Genomic DNA, 17,309 nt, shown 5'->3' with positions numbered 1-17,309 from the left:
TTCGATATCGAGATTGCGCGTTTATCAGACACAGCCATTCACCTCTGCGGTACACTCGATACTCACCAGATCCACCACCACAAATCGACTATGCCCACCCACCTCCACCACCACCCACGATGATCACGACCTCGACAGCAGCCCCCTCCCCCTCCCCCGTCCTCTCCGAAACCTTCTCCCTCCTCTCCCTCCTCCTCATCTCCATCACAGTCCTCCTCATCCTCCGCCACTACCTCCCCCTCCGCACAACCCCCGCCTACCTCCTCCTCCCCGTCTTCTTCGCCCTCTTCCTTCCCGCCTCCATCGGCCTCCTCGTCCCAATCGACCTCGCCTCCCCCCTCGACTCATCATCCTCTTCCCCCATCCCAAAAGGAATCTGGCTCCCACCCGCCGCCCTCCGCGTAGGCTGGCGAATCACCTACTGGCTCACCTTTGCGCTCACGTGGTTCATCCTCCCCATCCTGGCCGAGTACTCCGACTCTGGCTTCCGCGAGCCGAAAGCCAAGGTCCTCGACTCCCTCCGCGCAAACGCGCAGTACTATGCCGTCGTCTTTGGGTCAGGGCTGTTGGGGTTTGTCTATGTCCTCTGGTCCTACGGGAAGTTCGACGCCAGTCTCAAGGGCACGATCATGGCGCTGGCGTACTGCTGGGGTTTGATTCTTGCCATCTACCTCATGGGTCACGGGTTGGTGTCGATACCGAGGCGGCTGTTTAGGTCGGCTGATGTGAGTGGGAGGTTGAGGAGGCTGCAGTGCCACGCGCCGAGGATATACGAAAAGATGGAGGATGCGGAGATGGAGCTTGAGGATTTGGAACTGCAGGTTGGGGAGTTGGGACGGCGTAAAGGGGGGAGCGCGGAGTTGTTTAGGGATTGGATTGAGGAGTTGGTTGATATGGTCAGTCTGGAGGCGCAGATGACTCCGAGCAATGCTAGACGGGCGGTTAGGGGGACGGGGAATGAGAGGGGGCTGCCGAATGTGATTACGGAGAAGTGGCTGGCGGAGCTGACGAGGGATTTGGTCAGGGCGAGGCATGCGAGGTCGAGGTATGGGAGTGAGTGGAATAGGCTGTTGGAGGAGGTGGTGAGGACGCAGGCGATTCTGGACTCGGCGGGGAGCAAGAGGTTGGATTTTGGGAAGGGGACGAGAACGGCGGGGTCGACGAGCTTGTGGGAGAGGGCGAGCTTGTTTACTCCTTACACCAGATACCTGTTTCATTATCATGTTGCGCCGTACTTGAGGATGGCGCTGGGTGGGGTTTTGGGGTTGGCGTCTGTTTGCATTGTTTGGTCTGAGTTGGTCAAGGATTTGTTTCCGAGTCTGTCGGTGATTCGGTATACGGTTATTCATCACGATCCTCTGGGAGAGAGCGGAGGACAGGTTGGGTTGGCGGGGCAGGCGATCGCGGCGTTTTGGCTGCTGTACATGTGTGCCGCGGCGTTGATTTCGATTACGGAGGTCAAGGTCTGGAGGGGGAGGGCGTTGGTCAAGAGGAACACGGCGCCGGAGAGCGCGTTCTGGTATGCCAGCCAGGTGGCGAGGTTGAGCGTGCCGTTGAGTTACAACTTTATGACGTTTTTGGGGAGCGCGCTCTACAAGGACACGGTGTTTTATGGGTTTTTGGGCAAGCTGATTGATTTGACGCCGCTGGGGGAGTGGTTCAACTATCTGTTCCCGGCGTTTATTCTGTTGCCTGTTTTTGCGACCTTGTTTGGGCTGTACGGCAAAGTGCAGACCATGTTTGGGTTTGGGGCTGCGTTTGGCATGGGTGGGGAGGATGAAGATGATGGAGAGGGGGAGGAGGAGAGGTTTTATGGTACGGGCTCTTGGAGGGAAGGGAGGGATCTGATTGAGAGGGAGCTGAATGGGACTTCGGCGTCGGTGAGGAATAACAGGAGGGCAGAGCTGGGCTCATCGACGAATGGTGGTGGCGGCAGGAGGGGTGGGCCAATTTTGTCGATCCCGAGGTCGTCGACTGGTAGCTCGGCGAGGGCGCCGACTACGCCTTTTGCTACCTCTCCTACTTCGGGAGGTGGTGGGAGTAGACATCAGGCCAATACTTCTGCTCGCCGGGTAGGGAGGGACAGGGGGCAGGTGACGCTGAGCAATGACGGAGATGACGAAAACTTCTTCGAGGCGCTGGGGCATAGGATGAAGAACACGATTGACACGTTTGACACACCCGATTGGTTCAAGGGGTTTGGGGAGGGGATCAAGAAACCAAAGTGGATGGGTGGGGATGATAACGGGGGCGGTAGTGGCAAGGGTGGAGGAGATATCAGGAGGTGGTTTGGTGGCGGTGGTGATGGGAGTAGCAGCAGCGGTGGTGGGCAGGGGAGGATTAGACTGTGATTGATGCTTGGTTTTGTGTTTTTCAATAGCATTGCAGTGGGCGGCAGCATCATGTGGCGTTACAGGTGTCTGGTGTTGGGAAAATCAGTGGTTGCTGGTTTGTTCAGATTAGGTTGACAAGTCGAAAGCTTATAGAGAAGATTCACAACGACAGATAGGATACTATTAAATTCATCATGAGGTTAGCTTCATTAATACCTGGTTGGACCTGTGTGTACTTGGCCCATTTTATCTCATCTCCCTGTCCCAGGTCGCAGGTGCAGAGGAGCAACACTGCCAGCCAAAGAAAAGTAAAACAGGAAAGATAAATGTAAAAAAGGGTTTGGAGTAGGGACTCGAACCCACTACCTAAAGCGAAGAGCTCTGGTGGATGTTCTCTTTTTGGCAACCGATGGCCAGTCGGTTGCAGTCAGATACTGACTGACCACTGAGCTAGAGATCCTGACATAGACTACGTCAGTTACTTCGCTGAAAGCTGGTGCAGACCTGGGGTATCTAAGGTGTAATCGCGCTGTTGGCTGCTGTCATCGGCATCGTCCCGCCACCATTGTTGGCTTTTTGTTGACCACCACATCGTCGTCACCGTGGTCACTGTTGTCACCGTCGTCCCACTTTGCACGTTCGATGCTTTGCAACAGTAGTAAGGTATCCAAATATTATGATCATTAACGTCGTACTAAAACACACCCACAAACGCCACACCCAACCCCGACGGATCAAAGCAGAGAGAATCTCCTAACCTCCCCACCCCCAACCCGTCGTCTTTGGAGTCAACCTCTCAAAACTAAAGTTCCACACCTCCGCCCTCCTCGGCCCGGCCGAGCTCTCGGTAAAGCCCACATGCTGAAGCACACTCGGATCCAACGCCCACTTTCTGAGCCCGTGATCCCCCGCGTACCCCTCCAGTATCATATCCCCCGGAAACCGATAAGGTGGGTACCTCATTAGCTTAAGAACCCCAGGGAGCTGCCTCCTAGGGAACACCAGCCCCTGCGCGCAACACCCATAGTTCATCATCTCCCTCACCCCGTGCGACGTCCAAGAGAAAGGGTTGATCCTACTTGTCGAAATCCTCCCAGAAAGAAACCACAGCGCAATCAACGCCGGCAGCCAAAGACCAAACACCATCGCAGTCGCATACCGAAACACATCCGCGTTCTGCCTCCCCAACCTCCCAAAACACAACCACCTTTTTGATCGTAGCACCAAAAACGAGATGAGCACAATCGCGTAGACTGTGCACGACCAACCGAGGTACGTCCTCCACTCCTCACTATTCCAACCCATCAACAGTTCCGAGTGAAACAACCTCAGATACAACCACTCTTCCTCCCCTTTCCTCCCCTCCAGAAACCCCAACCCTTTGTTCAGTCGGGTCAGCCAATCCCCTGAAGCGACAACATCATCCTCCACCAAGGCAAAATACTCACTCCCCTGGTTCATGCAAGTCTCCACCAACAGGGAGTGATCCAACCTCATGTTTTCAACCCTCGTCTTCCCCCTTTCTCGGCCGTCCACAAGCTCAAACGGCACCTTTTTGTATACCCCCCCCTCAGAAGGTGGCGGGTCATCGTAAATGAGAACCTCATCAACAACCTTCTCCAACCACCCCTCCCCATACGCGCTGTGTTTTTCCGCTGGACGGTCGGCTAGCAAGACAACCAAGTGGACCGACGAACGCTGGGCGGGGGAGAGGGGGAGGAGGAGGGTGCCGATTGTGTGCTTGAGGAAGGACTGGGTGGTGCGGTTTATGGAGGGGATGCCGATGCAGAGGAATTTGTTGTCGTTTTCGTCGGAGGGGGGAGGAGGTCTAGGGGGCGGGTTGGCGAGGTATAAATCGGCTTGGTGAGAGAGGAGTTTGCTGTGCCGAGGGGTGTAGGATGCGGTTTCGGAATAAAAGATGGAGGAGGGGTCGTCGTAGGAGTTGAGGTACGAGATGAAAAGGAGGAGGAGCCAGACGAGGAGGAAGAGGAGGTTTAGGCGGGGGATCGTGAGGTTCATTTTTCGGGGGGGGATGGGGGGGGAATATATAAACAAGAAAGGGTTAGGAGGGCATGATTAGTGTATCACTGATGATGGTATGCAACAAATAATACGGCAAATGTATGGCGATAAACGCAAAAAATGACCAAAACTGAGTAAAAGTTGAAGTTGTCGCAAAGCACGATCACGGCCGCGTCAAGTCAAGGCGAGGTTGAATCCCATGTCTTGGCGCTGCCGGAACCAGACAGGGGTTGCCCCTGCCGTAAACTCCATTCTCTCTTGGCAAAAGTTGCCTTATGGAAGGATTCACCCATCTAACCAATGAGACATTGATATAAATTCAAACTCGACATTCTGAACTGAAGGACCGCCAGGAAGAAAACTCGGCAGATGATATCTTGTTTATTTATTTCCTTGTGTTAGTTTGTCAAACTAAGCTATCCGTCATATTCTGCAGTGTACGGTATGACAAAGATATGCATAACTCTCTCTCTCTTGTCCAACGTATACAAAACCAAAAAGAAACAGAGTTGGGAATCTATACACCACTCAATGTCTGTTTTGTTGCCGTGTTTTTGGGGGGGATTGTTCCTTGATATATGTAGCTGTGAGCCTTGATGTATACCAATCCCCGACATCTTTGCCACCCCCTGTCCTTACATAAAGTACATATATCCCATGACAACCAACCCATAAACCATATCACATAAACCCGTGATTTTAAGAGAGAGGAAATACCGTACCCGACGGACTAGAGAAAGAGGAGATCCCGCTACCCGCTAATCGCTACCCAAATGTTTATCAAAAGTGACAGAAAAGCCGCCCAGATAAACCAAAAAGAAAAAAAGAAGAAAAAAAAAAGAAAACCCACAAATCTAGATGTGTTTCTAGATGGATGAAAAGAAAATACTAAAAGGAAATGACTTTAGATAGGAAAACCAAACTCCAAATCAGCCTCTAACTGGCTCGCCGAAGAAATCCATAGTCAAGAAAAGGGTCCGTCAAGCTAGTATCAAGAAGATGATGCTGAGCCTGCTCTTGCGAATGCTGCTCCTCCTCATGACCGGTGCTCATAAACATATCCTTCATAAACGTATCATCGGTCGTCGTTGCCGTCGTCATGGAGTGGTGAGGGTGATGCATCATTGCTGACGTGGCCACCCCCGCAACGGTAGACAGGCCCAGCTCGGCGAGGCTGCCGCGTCTGCCTTCTGTTGCGTAGCCCGAGTCGGCATGAGACGTAGGCTGCTTCCTGGCGTTTTGGCTGCCGGAGCCATGAGCCGCATTTTGCTGGTCGTCATCAACGTAGTCGAGAGACTTGACCGGTGGGCTTGGCGGGACGTGGTGGATGGTCGAGCGGGATGTGGTGCTCAAGCCAGAATCTTGCCTCGACAGGCCCTTGTGGGCGCTCTCGACTTCTTCCAGAAAGCCCTGGACGTCAACATCCGTGGATTGAGAGTCCATGTGCTGCACGAGATTGTCCCGGTCCGAAAGTTTGCGTTGTTGATGAGCCAGGGCCGACCCCTTGTGAGCCTCTCGCGACATGGCTGCGAGGAGCATGTTGTCCCGAGCATCAAGAGACTGGGTCCTGGCGTTGTCGCAGACCTGCTGGGCGTACATGGCCTGTGTGACCTGGCCAAGTAGTTGACGATGCTTCTCCTGGAGTGCTTGATGCTCCTTTAGGAGCCTTTGGTGTTCCGTCATGGAGACAAATTCTCCATGAGTGGTTGGGTAGACCAAAGCCGGAGATGTCTCCGGAGCACAAGTGCTACCATCAACCTCTGGCGACTGTTCCAGCCCTCTCGACAGCCGATCCCAACCATCCTCCTCGCTTTCCCGAACCACGTCGAAAGTTGACTGTGTATGGACCGGCAGATCAACCAGGGGAGTGAAGCTGTTCAAAAGAACCCTCCACTTCTCTCGCTTCCCTTTAGAGACCTTTTCGCACGGATTTGAGACATGGTCCGCGAATTCGGATCGGTCCGTAAATGTCAACCAGCACCAACGGCAAACACCAACTCTCGGATGACGAAAGTTCTCGTCTTGATCAAAGGATGAAATGAACCGATCGGTGACCTTGAAACGATGCGCCGGCCTGCTCAGATGTCGTCTACCCACCAGTGTTAACGGAGTCTGGGACTATGCTGGACATGGGCTTACTCACACCAGAGTGGAAATATCCCTGTGAACTGTGTGGCATGGGGAATACGTCTCCTTCTGGTCTCTGTCACTTTTGAAACAGGATGTTAGCAGACGTTTTCTGCGTGCGGGACCGAAGCTCAACACATACTAGATAGTGGGGTGGGCAAATCGAAAGATATCCGGCATGCTCGTGTCGCTGAAATCCTCCACGGGCATTTGCCTTGCCTTCTTAGTTGGGCGGTGGCCGTCTTCATCAAAGCTGTCTCTGCGGTTGAGAGTGCTCTTGGCTGGACCGGAAGTTGCGCGGTGCGCTCTGGGATTTGAAGCTCCACGGGTTGCGTTGGTGGTAGGCTTCGACTCTTGCGATGACCCATCGACAGCCTCATATTTCCGTTTTGGTGGCGAAAAGAAGTCCATTGTGACGGTTGGAGACTCGACTTTGATCGCAGCCGCAATATCAAGGCAGGGCGTATCAGGGGTGCGATGAGACTCCGAGCCTGGAGGCGTTTGATAAGATGCAAGTCTTGGATCCAGAAGTCCGCTGCCGTAGAACTCTGAGCCCAGCGGCCTCTCGAGAGTATCGTTGCAGGTATCGATCACGGACTCGGCTTGCCGGACGCGAGTATTTGGGGAGTTCCATGGGAGGTAAGACTGGAATCCTTCCGGATCCTGGAACCCAGAATAAGCCTCGTCGTCCTCCTCGCCAAAGGCATCTTCTTGCTGGTCGTCGTCGTAAAGAACGAAATCCTGGCCACGTGGTGGTATTAATGGCGGCTGCGGTGAGATGGGACTTGGGCCAAAGTTCCGGACCCCAAGAGTGGCTTCATCGGTCTTCAGACGGTAGACGATATCGGACTGGCCTGTGGTCGGTAGTCGCTTGCCGTTTGACTTGCTCCTCACATACTTCCACTTGTGGGCTTTCTCCATGTGTTGTTTGCAGTTCGATTCCCGTTTTGACCGGTATGGGCATGGCTGGTACAGGCACGCAAAGGTTCTCGGAGATGGCGAGTGCTTGTCATTGACATGTCGTTCCAGCTCCTTGGCGGTTGGCCAGCCGTGCTCGTGATACTTGCAGTTTGTGTACAGGCACTTGTATGGTCTGCTGTGGGACTTTGCGTGCTTGTTGAGATCACAGTGGCGCGCGAAGGACTTTTTGCAGTGGTAGCAGACATGTGGTGGTGTCGAGGCGACGCCGGCGGCGTTAATCTGGGAGGCCATACCAGAAGATCGGAATAGCTTCAAGGACTTGCCAGCGCCAGGATAAGGATGTTATATAGTTAGACAAGTAGCTATGCAATACTCGACACAGCTACAGAATGATGGGTGGTCAGTCGAGGTCAAGCCAGGCTATTCATTACACTTGGGCAGCAGCATTGACAATGATGGAGGGGAGCAACTCACCAGTACCGGTCAAGTATGTAGATGGAAAGGCGAGAGGGAAGAGAAAGAGAAAAAGAAAGAGGGTCGGTCTCAATCTCAAGACACTCGGGTGTAAAAAAGGATGACTCCAATTGCGGGGGAGGGGGAGGGGAAGGGGGAGGACGGGGAAGGGGGGAGTGGTCAGGTTATGCGGCGAAAGTAGGAGTGAGGCGTCTGTGGGTGTGTAAGTCGCTAAAGTGTGGTCCGCGCTCAACGTCTAAGGAAACCTGCAGGCAGCCAGCAGCCTTATGGGGATAGGATGGGGGTCACCCTGGGGAAGCCAGGCATCTGGGGCATTTATACCAAATGTACAAGACAGACGATGGAACCCTAGAACTGAGGACACCAAGTGGACGTCACCGGCTGCATGCAGCGGAAGGGAGGGAAGAGGGAGAATATGCTGTGAGGACAAGGATGCGGATAGCCACAGCCTCGTCGAGATGCATGTACGACCGCTCGATGCTTGTGCAGTTTTCCCCGTAGCCAAGCTACAGCCAACTGATGATAATGCCAGTTTCAATGTCAATCAGACATACCCAGCATACAGTGGAGAAATGACGACCGCCCTTCCCCGAGCAAGAGGGCGGCCGCCATTCATGTTTTGTCGCAATGTCGATGAGCTTTTCTGCCTAGAAATGTCGTTGGTTTGTCCTGCATCCCACCATTCTGCTGCGCATTGAATGCGCAGCCGCTCTGCTGCAACGACTCATCGGCCGGGGCCCCACTGTTTGTTTCCTGTTCGTCCGGTAGGGCTTTGGGGCTCCGGCAGGGCCCAGGCAAGGACCGCACCGTTGATTCGGTCTTTGGGCCCCCAGGAAGCCAAGAGGCCTCGTCGGCTGCACGGACCTTCACGCTTTGCATCCAATCACAGAGCATCAAATGCATCATACCAATCGTGGACCACTGAGATGTCTCCAAGTCCTTTGAGTCCTGCCCGGTTCCACTTGGACACTTTGAATTTGGCCCCCAACAACCAAACGTCCTCAGTTGACTGTCTCCTGCTGCTTAGTCAAATAGTGCTGACGCTGCAGTGCGATGCGACTTTGAGAGAGGGATGCAGCTAGGAAGCACTGATCACTTCCTGTGATTCGTCGCTGGCGGTGCAATGAGCCAATTCATCCGCCTTGGATTTGAACCGTATGAACCCGACAGCCACAGCCCAAAAGCGGCCGGTTTATGAGGCCGAGGCTGTGTTGAACAAGAGCCCCAATAAAATGCCGCAGGGTTTGGTGATGGTGGATGGTGAGTGGTCGGTTTCGTTGATGATTTCAGCCTGCCGAACTGCCTTGTGGTCTCCCAAGAAATTCAGCTGACTTGTGGGACATGCAGCTGCCCGCATTGGTGCACAAGTCGTGATTCTTGTCCCTCCCCGGCGAAGAGCCGCTTCCGACCCAGTAACGGGTCCGGCCCCGGTCTCTCCTAGGTATCTTCCTTTTGCAAGCCCGACCGCCATTAGCACCGCCACACCGTGAATCCACACCGGGTCCGGAAAGCCTTCTCGGACGTTGCCGCTTTGCTGTGTCGTGATGATGAACACAGCTTGTCGCTGGTCACTGAATACGGTCCAGATCGCAATCGCTCCTGTTGGTCGTCCATTTGGTCTGCATCGCCTCGTTTGCTGTGAATTATCCCAGAAAGCCCCTCTGTCAGTCTCGGTGACGCCGTACTGTATAGTTGTCAATACTGTGAGCCCAAAATGCTTTATGAACAGATTGCTCTCTGCATCTTCCAGAGTGCCAAGGCACCTGATCTTCACTTGAAGGACCGCTCCTGAGGTGAGTTGATGACTGTATAAGAAGCCCAAAGAGAATCGATGACACGAAGTGCACTTGCGCCTCTGCCGAAACAGCAACAAGAAAAAAGCCTAATGATGCCGGGGTCCGTATGTCGCACAAACTCAGTGATAGACGAGGTCGAAGCATGAGTTCGGCCGACAAGTTTGATCCGCCATCGAGGGGGCCAACGAGCTTCCCCAAGTCTTTGCAACTGATATCCAGATCCATGGAGGGGAGTTGGCCAGAAGATCCAGATGAAGGCTCCGGAAGCATGCTGGAATGTGTCATGTGCTGTCCCTTTCAGCCACTGGCTCTGCTCCAGTTCAGCTGGTCGTCAGGTATCGTCGTCTGCGAGGCGCAACAAGTCTCGAATCACTCCGTGGAGGTGAGACTGTGTCTCTAGCAACATCGAGTCGGTCAAGCTGCAATGGGATCGGTGCAGTGATCTGCACCAGCGGCCGCCACGATAGATATATCGGCAGCCGTGCTCATGCATGATGCACCCCGGCTGTCTCCTTTTGTGGGGAGAAAATGCGTGACCGCCGAGGTGTCTTTGACCGCTCGTCGACGACAAGGATGAGGGTTGCATTGCTTGGTGATGTCTTGATTGTCTCGATGAAGCTTTTTTGCGGTGTAATGACAGAAATGGGGGATTTTGAGATTCGATGGCTCTGACTGGGCGAAAGGGCCGAGTCCCAATCTTGAACTGCGAGCAAATCAGGAAAGGCTGTTCCGCAACGATGTCGCCAGAATTGGCACACCACAAAATGACGCTCCAATGGCCGGGCCGAGACTGTTGATGGCTTGTTGGTCCAGTGCGTGCCCAGAGATATCGAAAACACAAATTTGCATCTGGCAACGGCGTAAACGGCAGGAACGGCTGAACGGGTACGAAAAACAAGGCACGAACGGTGATCTTGTCAAACCTTCCTCTGATGACTGAGAACCTCACGTCATCCTCCTTCTTCCGACTCTTCTTCTGACTCTCCGACTCCGGATTGATGTGGAAATATCACCACAAGATCTTCCCTCTGCAGCATCTTGAAACTGCTGATCCATTGAACAGCCACGACAACGGACGACGACAAGGCGATGGACTCAACTCCGGGCACAAGGACGATGCATGAAATTCCCGGCTTCCAAGAGATCGTTCCACGAGATTAAGCCTTCTCGGCAAGAAACAGGCGCGGAGAGCAGTGCGACCCAAGAGGAAAAGAGATCTTTTCCTAGCTGTGGCGTTCATCACAATTTCTGGCGGTGGGCGTTGGCTCAGAAATTGTGATCTCGCTTCTGTTTTGGCAGGGTCCTGGGATTAGTGTTGAAAAGAGACATCGAATCAAAAGCGCGCATCTCATGGTACCTGCATTAGCGTCTGGTTATATTCAAGCAGTCTACGTACACTGCCTTTCAGACAGTGCCGCGTCTGTGCTGACCGCTGTCAGCTGCCACTCATCGAAAATTCATGATCGAGCATTTTCGAGGTCTGAGGTCCTCCTGCAAGCACTTTGCCAGGCCATGTGTTGTTTCAATGCCACGAGATGGAGGGAGCATTGAGCATTGCCATCACACAAAACAAACCACGTCGAGGAACACCTGGCAATCCAGCAAGCAAATACGCGCCCCGCAACGCACAGTAGCGCAGTGGGTGTGCTCCCGTCACGGCTCACCGCACGCGTCGTTGTTGGCGGCAGTTTTCTGGCCGACCGTTACAGCACGGGCGCACATGGGCAACGGGCACCCAGGTCCAGAAAATGCGGAGAGAGGCCGGCTTCTCCACCTTTCCTCCACCGCCTCGACCGCTTGTTTTGTATCCGGTCCCATCCACTATCAGATCATGACCGGGTCTGCTAAAGGGAGTGCAGCAAACGGGGAATCTCTTGCGGTGAACTGGCCAGAGACGAAATTGGAAAACCCGGCGGAAGAGAGGCGCTGGTTAGCCAAATCAGAAGGGTTGCACTGGTCAAATTCATGAGCAGACCACAAGACATTGTAAGCGCCTCGCGTTGACCAACCCAGATTTCGAGAGCACAGCAGACCCCTGTCTCGGTGCTGTCTGGATAGGGGGTAGCTGGCTTGTTACTCGGCGGGTCTCTTTCCGCAAAGGAGAAGGTCGGTCGCTGCAGTGCATCTCAGGGGGCATCCTCAGGGGACCACTGGGATCCGCAGCCACGGCGGGGATGTTGATGTTGCCTTCAATGTTCCCTCCACCGAGCCCCTGGATTAGCGTCCACCGAATTGGGCAGCCGGCGCTGACGGTAATTTCCCGCATGTTGTGCACCGCAAGTCGAGGTGCCCGGGGGATGGATATTTAACAATGACCGCCGTCCGCCTAACTTCTGTTTCTTTTCTCTTTCCTTCCTCAGCTCACACAGCCAATTGTCTCCAGCTCTTTGACTTCGGTCGTCCATTCTTTAATAACAACTCTTAAGCTCTATAGCTTTAGTCGGTCTTTACCAACCCCCTTCTACAACACTCACATCTATCCTCGTTTTTAACGAACCAACCCCCCCAAACCTTCAAGATGCGTTTCGCCGTTGCTGCCGTTGCCCTCGCTGGCGCTGCCATTGCCCAGGATGTTGCGGAGGAGGCTCACTCCACCGTCTACTCTACTGAGTACTACACCGTCACCTCCTGCGTCCCTGAGGTGACCGACTGCCCTGCCAGCGCCACCGTTGTCACCAGCTCCGTCTTCCCCATCACCACCTCTACCATCTACGCCACCTCGACCTACACCGTCACCGACTGCGCTGAGACCGTGACCGACTGCCCCGCTGATGCCACCCACGTCGTCACCGAGACCATCGCCGTCTCCACCACCGTCTGCCCCGTCACCGACGTCGAGCCCACCCCCATCGCCACCAGCTCGCACCACTACTCCAACACCACCGCTGTCGAGCACCCTCCCTACCCCACCTCCGGCCACGAGGAGCCCACCAAGCCCGCTCCCATCCCCACCTTCGTCACTGTTGCTCCTGAGTGCCCCGGCACCTCCATCAAGACCATCAGCACCTCCATCACCACGGTCATCCCCACCGTCATCTACGAGACCGTCGAGGTCCCCTGCCCCACTGGCGGCCCCGGTGCTCCCGGCGTCCCCGGCGTCCCTGCTCCCTCCGGCGCCGTTCCCTCCGGTGGCGTCCCCTCCGGCACCACTCCTCCCCAGCCTGTCTTCACCGCCGGTGCCTCCACCGTCGGTGGCAGCATTGCCCTCGCCGCCTTTGCCGGTGTCCTTGCTCTCCTTGCTTAAACTCGCTAAGTGAGAGAGTATTGTTATATTTTTGGGGGACATCACAGCAAGCAAGCAAAGCAAATTTCTTTTGTGGGAAAACAGGTGGATTGACAAGCGATAATGATGATACCACACCTATGTATTTAATCTTCTAATTGTATTTTTTTGGCAGCGCTTTTTTGCTGTTTTCACTTGACAAGCTTTGAGCACAGTGAAGGCGCTGTCTTTTTCTACATAACGATATGGAAACATGACCTTAATGTGATTTGTTTTGAGAGTTGTGACGTTGGCTTTGACTTTGAGCAAATGCGCTGTTTCTTGCACTTTGAAGTGGTGTGTACCACTGAATTGTGAGTTGTCTTCTGTGCCGCGCTGGTCAATTTCCACAGCAGGAGCGGATGTTGCTTTCGCAACCTCCTCCTATCGAATCCAGGGTTAGCAGTTCGCTAGGACGGCAGCCAATCACAGGTTGAGGATCACCAGAGCGCAATTTCCGGGGAATCCACCTGGATCCAACTCTGTGTGAATTGGAAAATCTGGGGCACATGTGGCGGGCCGCCGTGGGCGGTTGGATTTTGGGAACAGCAGAAGGACACGGTTCATCACACGGCAGCAGAGGAGGGAATTTTGGGGATTCGGGGTCCGAAGGGGAGGAAGGATTGGTATTATCCAAGCGAAGGAAGATGCGAGGAGGAGGAGGAGAGGATGGGAGTTGTCGGAGTTGGATGGGTTGAGTTTGGCTTCGGATGACACTGACACTGACACTGACAGTTCGGACTGGCCATACAGATCTGTAGGTGCAGCTGTGACAAAGGTGGAAAGTCAATCCCCCAAAACGCCCACTCTGCCTCTCTTACACAATTTTTGTGCGTCGTCACATCCTCTCCCAGCCCTTCTCGTGTGCTGTCGTCCAGATGCAACCCTCATCCTCTCACCGAGCAACATTCCCTCCACTCTGCCATCTCCATCGCCCTATCCCTCATCTGACGAAAGTCTAGACCTCAGTTCATCTGGATCAGTCGCCGATAACAAAAAAGCGGTCTGTTCACCTTCTTCAATGGTCCCGGATCTATTGCCCTTTGGTCTCGCATTATCCATCCAGCCCCGGCTGGCAAGCGGCCGGCAGTTGACGATAGCCAAGGTTCCTGGTGTGTAAAGCACGCATTCTGAAACCGTTGAACGCCCTAAGTGGGGATGTGGGAGGTGGAGGCCGGCGGAGGTCGGTTGAGGAACCGGGGTGAAACACGTCTTCCGGATGGGAGTCGGGGGTAGCCCGGCCGGAGGGGGCCGGTGGGCTTCGGGGTTGGGTCCGGGGGAAACGGGGAGGTGGATAATAATGTTGGAGGTAAGTGATGATTTACAGGCATCACTGACAAAGATGTAGGTCAACATCTTGTGCTCATGTACCTTTTGCTCTTCTATCTTGACCTGGCCACTTTCCAAATTTGTCCGGCTGGCGCCCTGTTTGACAGCTGATGAGTAAATGGGGCATGGTGCAGTGCTTTGGATGTAGGAAGGCATGTTTTTGCTGCCTGTCAGCTCCAAATGTTGTCTGGTTCGTCATCGACAATTACCACGAGAGTTGGGACCCGTCATGTTGTTTGCTGCTGCCTATCTGGTTGAGCATTGCCCCGGTAATGATTATCAAGTCAGCGTTTTCATTGCTTTATCATCTTCGTACTCCTGGACTGTGTAGCAATGTTTTTTATCTGCTCTTTTGATATTTTCCCCATTCCGTCTCAACAGGCCCACATAGCAATGACGCTACGTTCCTTCCTCTCCATATGCCATCTCCTTCCCAAACTCAAACCCCGGTCTCTCTTGCCTAACGAGCAATTTCAGTCCCCGTCTTCTAGGTTCGTTATAATCCCATCCTCTTGCCTGTTCAATCGGCAACCAGAGAACAAACCCCAACTGGTGTAATTGGAAGCATTTAGCGAAGCATTAGGTAGGAAGGTCAAAAAAGATACCTTCCTGTCCTGGGTGTTAGCTAGGTCCCACGTTCGAATTGTGGGGTTTGCAGTTATTTCCCTCTTATTAGCCAAAAGTGCTATAAGAGGTTGCACTTCCACGGTCACGTACAGGCTTGCCCTCCTTACAAAACGGAGTATATATCTGAAGGTGCATGCTATCTAAAAAAAAACTGAGCATGCATCTCAGACTTGGTCCCCTTAGAGGGTATAAGAACAAAAACTTCGCTCGTGTCGAAACCGATTCCTCTACAAGAGAGGAAAAGCTAAAGCCGCAAATATGCTCTCAAAGAAAGAAAAAAACAGAAAGATGACCGTGGGGGTGCAGTGAGGTAGCTGCTCGGGGGTTCTCATTTTTTGACTTTTTTTATCTATCACATAGACGGCCATTATCCTTTTGTCCCAGGTCTTCACCCTTACCTCCTTAGCAATATGTATGTTGAAGATGCTATATGCCAAGGTGTATTCCCCTGTGTTATATTTCCCCATGCTTCTTTTTTCCATCCTTCTCTTTTCCATGCTTCTTTTTCATGCTTCTTTTCCCTATATAGCACTTCCCCATACTACTTTTCCCCATACTGTTTTTCCCCTTACTGCTTTTTCTCAGGCTTCTCCTTTTCATGCTACTGTTCCCTATGTTGCTCTTTTCATACTGCTCCTTCCTTATATACCATCCGATATCTGCCTGCCTGCTGCCTTATCGAGCGACTGCCCAACTACTCTCTCATCAACAAAGAAAACACTCCCGATTGGTGTAACTGCTAGCATGTCTGCCCCAAAGGCAGCGGTCCTGCGTTCGAGTCGCAGGGTTTGCAGCTGTCTCTCCTTTAGAGAGCAGGATCTTGAACATATCCAATGGGATCGTTGAAGATCTCGGGGGAGCAAGTCCCTCTATTGACCTCCGTGTCGTTCTCGACCCACTGGCTACCCCGTATGGGGGAGGAAGGATGGCTGCATGGGAATTTCTCACATTCTTTTTTTATTTTTATTTTCTGATGATGTCTTTTTAAGTGCCTTTATTGTGGTCTATTGCTGTATGCCTTTACCGTCATCATACCCCATTACATACCTCCATCCCGTCATCAAGTATATGCTCCTCTTCAAATACATTCTCATCGTCAAGTAAATCCTCTCGTCAAATGCATTCTCATCGTCAGGGGGGTTCTGAACTTTTGACTATTGTCGTCACACAGACACACAACTGTCATCATTTTCATCTTTAATATTATCTCGTCAGTAAAATACATGTTGAAATGTCCCATGCTGCTGCTTTCCATATTGCTCTCTCTTTTTTTGCACATCATCATCTAATGTCTGTCTTTCTGCCTGCCTGCCTGCCAGCCTGCCGTTTTATCAGCCAAGTTCGACTTGCTCTGCCGGCAACCAGAGAACCCCCCCAATTGGTGCAACGGTCAGCACGCAGCCTCGCAAAAAAAAAAAAAAAGCAAAAAAAGAAAGAAAATGAGTCTCAAACCTAAACCACTGTCAAGTTTGGGGTTAGAGCCGTTCAAACTGGTAGCAGCAACATCGGCAGAGCTTCTACGTTCAAGTCGTAGGGTTAGCAGTTGTTCATGACCCGGCGCACAGATACTTCAACACTTGTTGTTTGGCATGGTAGATGACGAAATTTCCCCTGGCAACTCCAGGGGGGAAACTTTGGATCTGTGAGACCGAGTGATAAATTGATGCCACGAGTGCGCCGGGGCTCTCCCCCATGGCCCTCTGGGACAGGGAAGGATTGAGTTAAATGTTGGGATGACTGCGTGGGGGATTTCTCGCATTTTTGCCACCACTGGTGGTAGGTGAGGTGACATGTGGTTTTTTGGGGGAGTTGTTTGGTTGATAAGGAAGATGTGCCCCTGATCTTGACGTCCACTCAGTTCGACTCTGACTTGTAGTGAACTGACGACCTCTTCATGACTTCTTCTCACCTACCCACAAAAAAATAATTGGCACAACGAAAAATGGAATCAATCTATGTTATATGGGAGTTAACCGTGCCTTAAAAGTAAGTTAATAGGCCCTTTTGAATATATTTAAAGGCCTGACGATTGTCTTTCGAGGTGTACGGTCTACAATATTACTGTGTTTAACCTACTGTTGCTGTCTCAACTGTTTTCTCGTGAGGGTGCTTTCTCTCCGACCCAGACATGCTCAACGAACCAATGCAACACGTCACCGAGAATCCGGAATAAGGCATCCGAGTTTCATTTCCCCCCACGCCCTATCGTGTAATCCCCCTCCCGGCTAGCAGCATGATGTGCATCACCCCGCAAGCCGTAACACAGCATCCCCCATCGGGTCCTCACCCCCGATCTGTTGTCCTCCATCACATCGTCCCATCAACATCGTTTTTTCTCCATTGTACCCAGTTCCACAACACGTGTTCTCGCAGGCAGCAACCTCATCTCTCTTCCTTGTGGCATCCAGTCATCTCACC

At 52.9% G+C, this 17,309-nt stretch overlaps 4 protein-coding genes across 4 annotated transcripts; 2 read left to right on the top strand and 2 right to left on the bottom strand.

Annotated features, from left to right (window-relative positions):
* Positions 1–119: 119 nt before the first annotated feature.
* On the top strand, positions 120–2,351 carry PODANS_7_1940 (uncharacterized protein; the record flags this gene model as incomplete). The annotated part of the gene is made up of 1 exon (XM_001907792.1): positions 120–2,351. The coding sequence occupies one exon, from the start codon at positions 120–122 to the stop codon at positions 2,349–2,351; it is 2,232 nt and encodes a 743-aa protein (XP_001907827.1).
* A 735-nt stretch (positions 2,352–3,086) lies between these two features.
* On the bottom strand, positions 3,087–4,352 carry PODANS_7_1950 (uncharacterized protein; the record flags this gene model as incomplete). Its single annotated transcript, XM_001907791.1, has 1 exon — positions 3,087–4,352. One exon carries the CDS (start codon positions 4,350–4,352, stop codon positions 3,087–3,089), a length of 1,266 nt encoding a protein of 421 aa, XP_001907826.1.
* Positions 4,353–5,291: 939 nt separating this feature from the next.
* On the bottom strand, positions 5,292–7,694 carry PODANS_7_1960 (uncharacterized protein; the record flags this gene model as incomplete). The annotated part of the gene is made up of 3 exons (XM_001907790.1): positions 5,292–6,429; positions 6,499–6,563; positions 6,687–7,694. 3 exons carry the CDS (start codon positions 7,692–7,694, stop codon positions 5,292–5,294), a joined length of 2,211 nt encoding a protein of 736 aa, XP_001907825.1.
* Positions 7,695–12,191: 4,497 nt separating this feature from the next.
* Positions 12,192–12,917, top strand: PODANS_7_1970 (uncharacterized protein; the record flags this gene model as incomplete). The annotated part of the gene is made up of 1 exon (XM_001907789.1): positions 12,192–12,917. One exon carries the CDS (start codon positions 12,192–12,194, stop codon positions 12,915–12,917), a length of 726 nt encoding a protein of 241 aa, XP_001907824.1.
* Positions 12,918–17,309: the final 4,392 nt, after the last annotated feature.

Source organism: Podospora anserina, chromosome 7, assembly GCF_000226545.1.
Source record: "Podospora anserina S mat+ genomic DNA chromosome 7, supercontig 1".
NCBI lineage: Eukaryota > Fungi > Ascomycota > Sordariomycetes > Sordariales > Podosporaceae > Podospora > Podospora anserina.
Note: the sequence above shows the minus strand (reverse complement) of the source record. Positions and strands in the feature narration are given on the sequence as shown.